The following is a 14,862-nucleotide window of genomic DNA, read 5'->3' on the forward strand; positions in this document are numbered from 1 at the left end:
TTTCATAGTTTAGTTCAAACTGGCTGAAATCTAGAACGATAAAAATAATTTCATGAGTTTAATAATCAAGAAGGTAACGCACATGCTCAGAGCAGTCAAATCAAACTCTTTTCTATCAACACAGTAGTTTTTATTTTATTGTTCATCGGACTAAACAAGTATATTTTAACATCACGCTAAAACTGCTCAGCACTAAAATGTGTAAGACCTACTCATAAGTGCATAATTTCCAGACCACACAAAAATGTGTGACAGTTACACATTCTCAAAAAACAGCTCGTACACTCGTCTAGATGTGAAATGCTGATTTTTTATTTGTTTTCCAAGGTCACTAGTAATCCTAGCTAGATTGCTGTACAAAAAATTTCGCGAATTTAACGATTTTGCGGACACTGGAGCTGATTTTGTAAATGTGCAAGGGTTACACATTTTTGGTGTAGTCTGGAAATTATGCACTTTAGTGCTGAGCGGCGTTAGCGTGTATGATCCAGTTGAGGTGGTGAGATCGAGCAGAGAATGTTGCTTTAACACTTGTAATTCGCCTCACCTCACTCTTCTACTGAAATTAAGCTCCGTTAAGCAACCACCGACGACAGTATAAGGGGTACAAAAGTTTGCAAACAGTGTAGGAGTTTTGGCCAGAAAACTTAAGTTTATTCTAGTACTGCATAATCCATCAGTATCAGTAATGAATCACCTTATATTAGTACTGGTTGTACTGAATGGTATGACGTTATGGTACTTAAAGTATTTAAAAAGATCTTTATTTTGGTTGCAAAACCAAAACAAAATAAAAGCATTTTACTTTAACTCATTCCAGTTCTAGTCCGAATCAAACGTGAAAGTGAAAATTTCCTCCAGTACCGGCTTCGGTGCCACCAGCTTGGGTCTCCTCCTGACCTGCTCAACTCTTCTATAGGCACTGGATTTGTTCGGCTCGTGGATGTGCACCGGATTGGTGATCAAAATCCGATACAGTCCGTTGCTTTTCAGCGTGGTAACGACTCGGGCATTGCACGGCCGATGCTGCACTCTGGTACGGCACACCCAGTAGGTAGAGTTTTGTGATTTGTTATTTCTGGCGTAGCAATAGTTGTTGATCCAGAGCAAACTGGTACCACGTTGACCGGGCACGAAATCCAACTCTTGGTTGCCCAGGGTTATGGTAGTGGGCTTCTTTGTGGCAACCGGTTCCAGTTCCCTAAAGTAATGTTTGAAATCTGAAATAACGATAAGAAGAGATGTTAGATCATTGCACAACCATACGTGACTTGCTTATTCGTGAAAATGAACACAAAACATAAAAACTTGTAAAATACCACTTTATTGTTTGTTATAGAAACACGATTTCGGAGAATGTCATGTTTAATTTCACGAAACACTACTTGTCATCCACCTTTTGCAGATAATATTAATTGAATATAATCCAGTACTAAAATACACCTAATTCAGACTCCCACAAATGTTCTATAAAATCCACCGAAATCTCAGTATCAATACACATTAAATATCCACATTGAAGTACTAGAGCGTCCAGTAACAAGGGTAATCAAATGATAATAGTGAATTCACACGTAGGTTATACTACGGATGAGCAAAGCTAATGTATCCGCAAGATAAAATTTTCAATCTAGTACTTCAAAATGTTCATAGGCACGTTGCAAACAAAATTGGTATGCATGATTCAAATTTCACAGTTCAATCATTTCTAGCATTACGAAAAAAATACTACCAATTCCTTTTTTTCAAAGTTGTTGGTACTAGAAGTACAACTAGAAATAAATGTCAAAATACATTTGCACTACTCATAACCAATAGAACCTCAAGGAAAAGTTTTTCAGTACTAGTTTGTTTTTTTTTCGAATATCCCATAACCCTGATGTCCTAGACAGTTCCATCCTAAGACAATTTTCTCAGATGACTTAAAGTCTTCCAATGTGACATTTTCCAAAAGGTCTCAACAAGCCACTGTAGTACTAGTTTTTCTTCAATCATTACTATTAATTTCTTAAGATTACATTACTGTGTCTGTCATTTAGCGGTGTAACCTTGTATTTTTTATTGTCTCTCAGTCCATAGAAGTTTTTATTACAAATTCACTCTTAAGCCCAAAGCTCAAATAATCAGTTTTTATGGCCTCTCACGTGTTTCAAATCAGTGAGCCAATATCGGGAGCGTGACAATGCACCGGCGTACCGATGGATACTTTTTTACCTTTATTTGTGGTTTGCAATCTTGCCCTGCAACCAAGCGAAGAATGCTTTGAGCAACGCCAATAGATGAACTCGTTTCGGTGTCTGTCTATGTGAAAAGAAAATCCGTCAAATACCAACTTTCGACCGCGCTGTCCCACTATAAACAGCAGCCTGTTGTGAGCAGGATTCAGTGGATCTGAAATGAACATTTTTTGTTTTGTTAAGCGGGCATGATGCACAAATAACACAACGCAAAAATGGGGCACGTTCGGTGTAGTACTAGATTTGTAGTAATGAGCTGAATTTTAGTATGGTGAGAAGGTCAATTCTCCTTTTCTGCAATGAAATGGTGCAAAAAGCGTGGGTATTATGATTTCTTGCTTAATTTGATGCTGTTTGAGCAAAACTTTGTATAACTATGTTGTTTATGTTGCAAGAAATTAAGAAAACAACAACACTGTTGCCCAAAGTTTTGCTCAAACAGCATCAAATTAGGCAAGGAATCATAATACCCACGCTTTTTGCCCCATTTCATTGCAGAAACGGAGAATTGACCTTCTCACCATACTAAAATTCAGCTCATTACTACAAATCTAGTACTTCACCAATCTGTCCTATTGATCGCAAAGCTCTGCATCTTTGAAGAAAACATAAACGCAGTACTAGATGAAAACATCCGATATATAATTTCGCAAAAAATACACCAAAATTGACACTTAATTAAGTCTGTACTACAGTTACTGTAGTGATCTACAAAGTTTTACCTTATGGCTGAGACCGCAGGAATCGCAAAAGGATGGAAAACACATTATCAAAGGTCAGTTCCAAGAATCTAGTACAACATTTCAATTACTGTTTCAAATATCGTCCGAACCCTTCCCAGCCTGTTTTATTCCTTCCGATATTCAGATCAATTGACCGTAATCAGCCTTGTGACAGTGAACCGGAGTACCGATGGAAATCTTTTTGCCAAGATTTGTGGTAACCAATTTGGCTTTGCAGCTGAGCGATTGATGTTTCGTACAACGCCAGTAGGTGGCTTGACCGTGGCCTTTGTTTCTGTTGAAAGAATATCCATCGAAGATCAGTTTCGGGCCACGTTGTCCTTTGATGAACAGAAGTCTGTTGAGGATTGGATGCGAGGTATCTGGAATGAACGAGGTCAATGTGAATATTGGGTACTAGAGCAGTTCGGGTATCTGAAACGGGCTGTTAATAATAAATTAACGTCACTGATCTAGTACTACGAAATAGATGTATGGCACAAACGGAGTATATTGTATCATCGAGTTTATTCCATCATTGCTACTTTTTCACTAAAATCCCGGCATATGATTGTGGGAATGTTCGTTGATGGTTACGCCCCGTGCCACGATAAGTTATCGCACGGGCGCGACACTTGAAGCGCTTTCCGCGCTCGCAAAGCCAGTACGTCTTGGTAGCATTGCCAGCGTTCCGAATGTAGACGTACCCTTCCAGAGTCATTTTTGGCATACCGCGGCAGCTTGGCGAAAACGTCACATCTCTGCCTCGGTACTCGATCTGGGCTCCGGCATATCGTCGTTTTACTGAGGAGACATTAAAAACAGGTGTAACTATTGAGCACTATTGAGACAACTGTAAAAACTATTGATAAACTAGTCACGACGCATCAAAAATAATACTTTTTTGTTATAATTTTATACAAACTGTGGGTAATACAACTATTCATTTAAAAATACGTTGTCTAAGATCAAATTGCAGAGGTCGAAACAAATCAATGCAGTACTAGAACGCAAAGACGAAGCTTCTCTCAAATATTTATAACTAGATTTCAAGAAACACTATTCCGCTGGTGCTGCTCGCATTTTCTTTGACGTGACACGTTTCCTTTTCTCTGCCACAACTTGGCGTCCACGTGCCATCGTTTGCATTACCATGGAACTTTCTCCATATTTCTGGCGCTCCGTGATAATCAGATGGTTGTGACATCCGCTCGCCTTGACCAGTGGTTTTTGTCCTTTCTCTCGACGACGTACGGAGGCACGAACTGGACAGCTGCGAATTGAAACGATTAGCTATGGAAGGGAAAAAGAGCAGATTTTCATCAAATTACCCTAGCCGTTTTTTTTGATTACACGTCCAATACTGAACTTCGTCGGTTGTCCTCGATCGGATGAAGGGATATCCATCTACGCATAGTTGAAGGCCACCCACGTTATTCACCACGAAAACAATATCTGCAATGGTATAAATTAGTCGTTAAAGCATGATAAAAAGAACTAATTGAAACATATGGCAAATCAATCAAAGAACTGTGATATTCTTAAAGTGACGGTATCCAGTATCTAGAACTTCTTGTTATATAATGAAAATACAATATGCGTAGCCAGAACCTATCAGTAGATAGGCTCCAGAGGCACGTTCTCCTCCATCTGCGAAATATGTGCCATCCTACCATGTGCCTGCAAAGTTTTGACTGCAAACTACACCTGTAGGGCAGGATCTATGTAGTACTAGATGTATGGTACTGAGCTGGATGTTTGTATGATGAGATCATAAATTCTTCTTTTCTGCAATGAAATAGTGTAAACATCATGGGCATTATATAGCTCATCACTACAAATCTAGTACTCCATCATACGCACTCTACTGAACACCTATTATAATATATTATGAATAACTGGAATATAATTTAAAAAAGTAGATTTACGAAGTATCCGCATCTTTCCTATTGTAAAAAATGCTCTTCAAGTATGCAGGGTTGTTTCCTTGAATAGTAGACTAGATTGTTTAATTTGTTCAACTCACTAGAACAAACTGCGAAATTTATGGCTTAAATTGAGGAACACTTTCGAGTGGGTATGCTCAGCAACCACCACCCGTAGCTTGGGTAGCCCATCGGCTTCACTGGTGACAATGCGGGCGCGACACTTGAGCCGGTAGTACAACGAGCATTTCCACGTTCGGGACCGTTGCCCTGGGTAGGGTCGCTCATTTGGAGTGTAGGTGTTTCCATCGTGAAACAGATGCTTGGTGCCACGCTTCGACAGTACATAGATTACGTTTCCTGTTGGGGATACCGATAAAAATGCTAGTGACTCACTCGTGTCGTATCAATTAGGTTTCAGTTTGTCTGCACTCAGTATTCTAGTACTACATTACCACTAATGTCTTCACTAATCGAAGACCCGATATCATTCAATCTTTTTGGGAGAAAAATTAAGTGATAATGAGGACAAGGAAGGCATAGAATACCACCAAAAATATACTCGAAACAATATCTTAAGACATGAAGTACTAGAATTTGTACCAAAATGATAGAAGAGTACATTTTATTTTTACGTAAATTAATAGAACGTGATTCTAAGTTGATTACTGATACAACAAAAAGTTTGCTTGTTTCGTTGTGATTGAACATCTGACATTTTTGCCAGAAACTTATTCTTAAGATTTTTTACACTTATCAAACGAGTACACATCGCGAGTGTGGTTATGCAGGGGTTTGGTGATTTTCATCATCTGCCGCCCGTTAACCTCCTTCGTGACGGCCCTGGCTCGGCATTTCAGCTTTCCGAACAACGAGCATTTCCAGTTGCAGCTCTTCTGGGCCTGGCGGTCTTTGATGTAGGCATATCCGTTGTACAGCAGCATTGCCCTTCCCTTCTGGGTGTAACCAAACTTGGCCGCCTGGAGTTTAGGGGAGCCTGGAAACGCATAACGATACAAGAACGGTTACATTATAATACATCAAGTGGTAGAAATGGCTCAATTTATGTAAAGAAGTATAAGATTCATTGATTTTTTTTTAATTTTATATATTTCCTCGAAATAAACAATTCAATACTGTTTTCGATTCCATGGAACGTTGATAACCATTAATGCCTGTTTCAGATTACGCTGATCTATAAAGAAGAACAATGTTAGTAAGTTGAAAAAGTGCAGCGATTTGTATGAAGCCATACAAATCGAATCATTTTTTTTTTTTTTTCAAATATTGCACCAGAAAGTTACTAGTAAAGTTTTCGATCAAACAGCCTGCTTTTACACAACTACTCCCTTTTCACTTGATTTAGGAAGCAAAGCCGATGACGAACGTATTCCAATACAGTCGACTCTGATATTTCAATGTTTTGTTTTTTGAAAACATTAATCACATGCACTGCAAACAAAAAAAAAGTGTTGATTGAATACCGATCTGGTACTACCCAATAGGCCCAGAAACGTCCTTACCAATCACAGATCGCAGTTTATGAGACACCAGTTGTTCCAAATCACCATCATCCACCAGTCGTCTTGTGCAAGCACCCACCAGTATCTCTCTACCGAATATTATGTCCAACAGTCGGGCAGTGTAGAGAGCCGGGTTGGGAGAATAGATTTTTACCAGGTCCTCCATTGCTATGTAGATGTCGCTGCCACTGTACGAAGGAACTTTTCCAGATGCCCCTTCTGCGCTAGATCTTCTCAGTAAACCGTGCAGTCGCGAAATCGTTGGTTTTTCTTGTGGTGGATGCAATCGTATTTGAGAGATGATTTCTATTTTCGGATAAGTCGTAGGCATTTCTGTTTTGTTCCATGTAGTTGCTGCAAAGAAACAGAAAAACTTAGTTATGTAAAGTTAAAAGAAATCTTCGTTCAATTTAATTTGAAGAATTTGTCCAGAAGAAAACGATTCAAACGTGTGAAGTACTAGATCGAAAAGAAATATATTGTATTTTTCTAGTTACGATCAAAATATAAGAAGGTAAAACTCAGCTGAAGTACTAGATTAGAACAAAATTTTAGTTAAATGTCAAATGATAACTGTGTATGAAGCTGTGTTATTTCACGACCTCCACTGGCAAACGTCAGTGTTCGGGATCCAGCGCTTGAAGTCGCTTCCGCTGATTGTAGATGAGATTGAACCGTCGTCGAGCAACCAGTTGCACAGCTTTCTTCAGCGAACCAGCCAAAGCGTCCTGCGTAACACCATGGCTGGACCACGCTTCTGCAATTGGAAAATGGAAAGGTGTGGTAGTCGTGCAAAAAAGTCAGGGTTATAGTAGAACAAAGCATTAGATTTACCTAGCATACATGAATTGAAAATATCGAACTTTTGCATGGCTTTCTTTTTACCCGAAGCACTAGAATCATACCGTTCCTGGCCAGTCCAGTTGAAATTAGAGAGGGCTTCGTCGTTTAAAAATCGGTAAAGGATGTGAGCAATCTCCATGTCTGGTAGTTTATTCGCTGCCAGATATTTGATCTGTTGGAAGAATTAAAAATCAAAATGACGTAAAATGAGGGCAGAACATTCGATGAAAACTCACATATTGATTTCTGATAATAGGATTCCGTTTGACCATCAATTCCAACCGGTCGACATCTTCTTCGCATGTCAGAGGAAATTCAAATCCAGCCACGCGAACTGATTTGGAATGCTTTCTACTCGGAGGACGTCGCTCTTTTTGGTTGATGTTTAGCTGCATATGAAGTGGTTTGCCAGCCGCACCTTCATGTACACATAGGTCTACTTTTTGCCGCTTTATATCCTTATTTTTGTGAGTTTCTGTTAGTTGTTCTAGTACTGCATTACCGGTGGTTGAAAGTGTAGAATCCAATTGGATGGAAATGCTTTCTAGCTTAATGTCCTCCACGGCTATTTCTGTTAAACAAAGAAAACAGTTTGATGTGGTTTGATATCGCATGAATGAGGTACTAGATTGATAAATGAAGCGATGCCGTCTTACAGTGTTCAGCAACTGTATACAGACATTATTTGCCAATTGGTTGTTTTTTCTGCTTCAGATGAGTTGTATTTTTAACTTATTTAATTAAGTTAAAAATAATATTTTTGTAATAGCATCGAAATCAAACATAACTCATATGAAAATCATGATACTTTTATATTGTTTACATGAAAATTATTAAGTTGATTCGCTAGAATCAAATAAGTACAAAATACATAATCGGTCAGGTATGAATCTAATCTAGTACTACATTAATTATTTTCTACAAGAGTCCGAATGGGTTATCGGTGAAATTTCCAGTTTACTCCAGAACGAACACAACCAGCTAGTGTTCCGATTTTTCCTTCAACATCTTCTCGATAGATCTCTTCACCCGGAAGGTACGCTGACGCATTCTGTTACGAGTCTGCTTGATGGCCGTGGTTATTTGGTTGGCAAGTTCTTCCATAGTTAGCCCTTCCGATTCGTAAGCATCTGTGGAATAAGATTTTACTAGATACATCGCTATCACTGTCAAAGCCGTTGAACTCACCCATGAAACAACTGCTGAAAATATTGTAACCTTTCATGGCGATCTTGCGCCTACCAAGCACGTTTGCTCCATTGAAGTTATATCCTTCCAGAGCTTCATCCGAGAAAACTGACGGCATAAATTGGAATAGTTTGATATGTTTCGATTTGCGCTTCAACAATTTCACCTGCAAAATGCCATTCCAATCTAGCAAAATCACTCTAGTACTACATCCCTCCCAATTGAAAATATCTTACATATTCCTCGCGAATGTCGGCCCGTTCCGAAACGGATTTTTCCAATCGTTCCACTTCATCGCCATCGGAGATCGGAAATGTAAATCCGCCTAGGATGCAAACAACCCGTATCGGTGACGAGGCCTTAGATGGATATTTGCTTGTTTTTGTTTGTCTCGCTGTAGTTGCAGGTTTCTCCTGAATCTTGTACTCCCCTTCGGAGGTGCACACGACGTAGATATTACTATCGTCACTTTTTTGATCTGCAATGCAAATTTTAAATGGGAGTGGTTAGTGAAATTTCCATTTTTTTATCAATATTTTTTAACTATTTCTTTCCAAGTCTTTCGTAAAATTTTTATTCAAAACGGTAAATTGAGTTCAACAGAACCGCAGAATCAAGACTGAAGTTACGAAAGATTAATTTTTATTTTATTGTTTAGCCTACAATAAATATCAACACAATCTAACGGTTTTTGCCAACAATCAACAACTTGGCCACCTTGAGAACCTTAATGTCCCTATTCTTGAAGTCAAATTTGCTCTCGTGATTGTGGTCCTCACGGAAAGAGTAAGCCGTACCCGGTTCGCCTCGCAGGGTGCTGATCCGACTTTTGCATCTGTGAAGGACAATAACACACTCGTCACTGCCGAAGTTATTCTAAATATGTAAATCGAATGCCTAATTTACCCAGATCTTTGCCGAGAGCAGTGCCAAATGATGATGCGTTCCCTGATTTGAGACCGGGTGTACAGGTGACCGTCGATGATCAACTGCATGTTGCCGAGTCTTCCCACAATGAAGGTGATTTCACGGTCCTCTGGAAAGATTGTTGCGTTAGAGTGACAGTTCTCGCTGATTAATTGAAAATTCAACACTTTAACTTAATCATATAAGTGTAGAATTAGCTATAAGTTAAAATACACATTAATAAAAACAAAAAAAAAACTTAATCATAAACAAAACTTTCTTGATAGTGTAGGAATATTGCATTTAATTTTGTATTCTTCTTTAATCTAGTACTTCACGTAGATATGTAAATAATCATGCTATGAATTCTGTAAGTATTGCAATCTTAAATAGAAATGCCAATGAAATTATTTAATAAGTATTACATAAATTTGGACATAATTAGGCTATTCTACGAAACATAGTCAACCATCCCTAGATGATATCGGAGGGTGACTTCTCCGGCCCCGAAGGAATCAGGTCAACGCATACTTTACTGGTCATCTAGGAATGCTGTATATACTTTTCTCCATTCCAGTACATTACAACCACATCCAATCAACACCTACGTCGAATCTCTAGCTTGATACGACCTGCAGATACCATCCAATTGCTGACCGGTGGCCAAATCGTGATTATGGGCAGCGCAGAGATAGTAGACCAGCTTGTTGCTGACCACTACCTCGGCCGGGCACTGTTGGCTCCTGTATCGGCTGCATTTGTAGTGGCTTATTTGGTTCTTCGTGTAGGTGAACGAGTACACCATGTCCTCCAAGAGTACCTGAGCCGCTCCGAAACGTGTGTTCTGGTACACCACGGGGACTCCTTGGGTACTGTTTATAATCTCCTTTACGTTGTGCTTGGGTTTGGTCCGCTTGGAGCGAGTGGGCTTGATCGGTTTTCTATTTTCGACTTTTTCCTCCGTAACGTATTCGATAACTGTAGATACTGAAAAAAGAATGTAGCATGTTAGTAGATTTTCTAGCAGTACTAGAGTGAGATAAACTAAAACACGATTGGTGCAATCAAAAACAGAACCTTTATTTCAAAAGAAAAGGAAATCTCAAACAGAAGTTTTGCAAGTTATTTACCTTTCATTGCCCATTCAGTAATTGAAGTACAAGATCAATTCAATTTCGGGCATTTTATTTGCACAGAATTCAAATTTCAATACGCTCAATCGCTGAAAATAATATTAAGTAGAGAACATCAAATTTTTGTTCAAGTACCAGAATGGTCTGGTACAGCGCCACACGAACTCGGTTACTTTTCCAACGCCGCTGGATGATTATGAATCTGATTCTTGAGGATCAGCCCGGCGCTGCCGTCCAGGGTGATAATGCGGGCACGACACTTCAGCGAACGACTCTTGGCACACAGCCAGTAGGTTTTGCTTTTGTGGGTGTTGTTGCGGAAAAAGGCGTGGCCACCCATCAGCAGCATTGGGCGTCCCTTGCGGCCCACCACCATCTTCAGGTCCAACGGGAATTGGGTCCTCGCTTCGTCATCCTCATCGCCGTCTTCATCATCATCGTCGTAGTGCTCGTCCGATTTGCGTGTCGAATATTGAACAATTTTCAGCTTAACTGTTTGGGATAGGTTGGATGAAAAAATATGAATAAGTTAGAGCTATGTAAATATGATAAAATATGGATTAGAATGTCATCTTCTTTTGAGCAAATGGGTTCTTTCGGTCGTTATAAGGTTTCTTTTCTATTGGAATACTAGATTTACACAATCGCTTCGATACATTTCTTTTTTTTTTTCAAACTGAAACAGCCTGAAAATAAATTTAAATTGGTAAAAGCTCAACTCACTCCACAGTGAACAAGAAAATAATAATTTGGTGAGGTAGTTCTATACTATTAGGCTATTACTAAAAACGAGGTACTAGAACAAAACCATTACGGATCGTAATTTCATACAATGAAAAATAAATAAGTTTTTATTAAAACTCATTGGCATGCAATTTTACATCAAATGATTGTGTCGCAGTTACTTTGCCAAACTTCTCAACTCAGAAATCTCTTTTCCGTTTGGGACGACGGAACTCATCCTCGGTGAGATCCTGGCGATGCGTGTGCTCTTCGTGGGTGACGCGTACGTAGTCGTATCCGTTGATGTTCTTTGTGATGGCTCTTGCTTTGCAGCGCAGCCGTTGGTAAAACTGGCACTTCCAGTTCACCCGCCCGCTCGATTCGTTGGTTTTGTTTTTGCTGAAGTAATATCCGCCATGAAGCAAGCGCTGCGTTCCTCGGGAGGTGTACTCGTACTGGGCTCGTTCGGTGAATACAGCTTTGTCATCTAAAAGTACAGAATAGTTTAGTGTATGACAATGACGTACTAAAACTGCAGTAGAATCATCTCTACTCCTAGTAAATAATAATTGGTCATCGGATGTCATCTTACAGAGTGTTTCATTAGGGTGAATATATCAACTGAAGTACTAGAATAACACTAACACACACAATATATTTGCGACGAGAAACCCTACTCTTACTTATAAGCGATACTTGCACATCTCAAAACGACTCATCCTTGGCATGCGGGATAAAAGTGTTCGCCAAACTCATTGGGTTAACGCTCAACCCCTTTCGGTAGTTGATCTTGTACTGCTCCACCGGGTGGTAGTGTAGCGTGTTGGTGACCTTCACGTACACCACGCCATGGATGTCCCTCGTAACGGCACGTGCCTTACACTTGTACCGGGTGAAGAGCGAACATTTCCAGTTGCAAGTCTTCGCCGACTGTCGATCCTTGGTGTACGCATGCCCATTGTGTATTAGTTTCTGTTGACCACGACGAGTAGTTCCGAATACAGCTGGTTCGAAAACACCTAAAAATGCAAATAGTTCGTATTAGTGCAGTAGTAATCTAGTAAGTCATTGGAACCACTAAAGGAAACATAGTTTAAACAGGGCAGTGAACCCATTCTGATATACGTATATTTTTCTTACAATAATTCAACAAAGAAACTACTTTCTTTCTTATGTAGACTCCATTTCGTCCGCTTTCGTAATAATCACTGGATTCCTCCGGTACATCCGGACATCGTGGCTGTGTGCATCGTTCGTAAGCCTTACGTAGGTGATACCGTCAATGATTTTGGTAATGGCACGGGCGCGGCACTTCTGCCGGCGGAACAAAGCACAACGCCAATTGGTCGAATCCGGAAAGTCTCGGTCCTTGACGTATTCGTATCCATGGCAGATCAGTTTCTTCGCTCCTCGTTGGCTGATCCCGAACCGGGCCACTTCCATTCCGGCTTTCGGTAGCAAAAACCTTTCGTAAAGCTTCCTCCTGGAGGATTCTGTGGAAAATGATAAAACGGCATGTTTTGTAGGAATTACTGTGAAGTACTAGAGTAATCATGTATTACAAAACTTAACGAACAACAACAGCTCAAAACAACGGTTTTATTCTCTCTTGTTTGATCATGATCTAGACTGTACAGATTGTTCGAAGAATCCTGCGACAGCCAATGGTCTGCTGCTTCTTCTGAGGAAGGTATTGTTAAGGAAGAATTTCACCTTTCGTGGTACCGTGGCGTGGGCCAGTTAATTACTACTACTACTACTACTGCCTCCGACGATGCCCGATGACGTCTTATGGTGATAGATTGATTTCGTCCATCACAACTAAACTTGCATTTGTAGCACTAATTGCGCTTCCAGTACTGCATGTTGTTATTCCGTTATCCACAACCAAGTAGCAATCGCTTTGACTGAATGTATCACGGCTAAAATTAGGCGATGCAAGAAGTGGTTGCGATTGCATAAAGTTGGTATGAAAGGGCACTTAAGAGTTGATGCATTATTCGATGTAGTACTAGATTGAATGAACATTAGGGACCACGTGAAATGGAAATTCATAAAACGATTGCAGTGCAAGTTAGCATTATTTTACTGGGATGATGTTTTGCTATATGACGATTCATCAAGTTTGTGGCGAATTTCAGAAATTTCAACAAGAGGCTCTCAAGAAGTTGCTACGGTATTTTATCCACTTTAAAGTTCACAAAGATGACTTGAGTGTAGAATTAGCATTTAAGTTAAAATACACATTAATAAAAACCAAAAAAAAGAAACTGACTTCTCAACCATTGGTGTTGCGGGAGCTTATGAGCTTAAGATAGCTAAACGAATATTACTTAAAAATCACGGTTGGAAAATATGAGGAAGGTCGATCAATTCTGTTCATTTTTATTTGGCTTAAAATCAAAAACCGCCGTTGATGAAATTACAATTGTTCGTGGTTGTGCGTATTCTTCAGAATAACCAAGCCCGGAACCAGCCCGTTGGTAATGGCACGTCCTTTGCACCCACTGTGCCATTTGGTACACTTCCAGTAAATTTTCCCGCTGTGCGCATTGTTCTTGATGTAGCGGTGGCCCTGGTAGTTGAGAACGTTATTTCCCCGGCCAGTTGTGTAGGTGGGCTTCGAAGGTGAACCATCGCTTTCAAAATTGAACATTTCATTGTTTGCCGAAGGCATCGTTGCGGATTTGGATCTACTTTTCTTCTTTGTGGGTATTTTCACAGTTTTCATTCCCTCTGCAGAACCAGAACCGATGATCTCCGCAATGAAGTAAATCTGGTCAACGTCGTTGTCATCTATAAAGGAAAATAGAAATCCATTAATCCAAAACTCATGCATAAACGACACTCTTCAGGATTCAAAACGATTGCACGAAACACAAAGTTTCAGTTGAGATAAATTTATTTCACTATGGGTCTTTGAAAAGTAAAATCCTATGGTTGGCAGAACTGCGGGATTTTCGTTCTACGAATACAGGGTGATTATGTGTTCCGCTGCGAGCTATCAACGTGGGAACCTTTTTCTCCTCACTGTTTGCCGGGGTGATGACTCTAGCTTTGCAGGCTGTACTTCCCTGTAGTTAAATTGAAATTTGTTAGTTGAAGAAAAGTCCTGCATAAACAGACTTACTCACCTTTTTAGCGCAGATCCAATAGGTTTTGTATGCCCCCTTACGATTCTTTACGAATTTGTAGCCATCAACGTGCAGCAAAACGCAACCACGTTGCCCGACGGTGAAGTATATTTCCTTGGGTTGATCATCTTCTACTTCTTCAATGTTAACAATTTTAAACACTAAAATGGAATCCAAATTAACTGATTAGTCATGCTTCAACGTAATACAAATATATGACATAGAGGAATAGTCCACAACAATTTCCACCAACTCATTAATGTTTTATTTACAGAGTATCATATAAGATTGCAGTACTAGAATGGTGCATGAGTGTGTTGGATATCGAACCACCAAGATCTCTTCCCCGTTTCTCAGTGTGTAGGTTAAAAGCCGTGCTTTACATTTGCTCATGCCTGCCCTCGCACAGGACCAGTACGTTTTGTTTGCACTTTTCTTGTTCTTGGTGTAGATGAACTCTCCTACTTTGAGCTTGCGACTTCCTCGAAATGCGGAAACGTATCGGTTATAGACATCTGAAATGTTTGG

At 39.8% G+C, this 14,862-nt stretch overlaps 1 protein-coding gene and 1 long non-coding RNA gene across 2 annotated transcripts; both read right to left on the reverse strand.

Annotated features, from left to right (window-relative positions):
* Positions 1 to 822: 822 nt before the first annotated feature.
* Positions 823 to 3,640, reverse strand: LOC134284070 (FLYWCH-type zinc finger-containing protein 1-like). The gene is made up of 3 exons (XM_062842301.1): positions 3,628 to 3,640; positions 3,115 to 3,342; positions 823 to 1,220 (listed from the first exon to the last, which is right to left on the reverse strand). Exons 1-3 carry the CDS (start codon positions 3,638 to 3,640, stop codon positions 823 to 825), a joined length of 639 nt encoding a protein of 212 aa, XP_062698285.1.
* Positions 3,641 to 8,041: 4,401 nt separating this feature from the next.
* LOC134285803 (uncharacterized) lies at positions 8,042 to 14,600 on the reverse strand. The gene is made up of 5 exons (XR_009996661.1): positions 14,335 to 14,600; positions 9,345 to 14,274; positions 8,675 to 9,273; positions 8,439 to 8,604; positions 8,042 to 8,380 (listed from the first exon to the last, which is right to left on the reverse strand). It is a non-coding gene; the product is annotated as an uncharacterized LOC134285803 (long non-coding RNA).
* Between the last annotated feature and the right edge of the window lie 262 nt (positions 14,601 to 14,862).

Source organism: Aedes albopictus, chromosome 1 (assembly GCF_035046485.1).
Source record: "Aedes albopictus strain Foshan chromosome 1, AalbF5, whole genome shotgun sequence".
In the NCBI taxonomy this organism is placed as follows: Eukaryota; Metazoa; Arthropoda; class Insecta; order Diptera; family Culicidae; genus Aedes; species Aedes albopictus.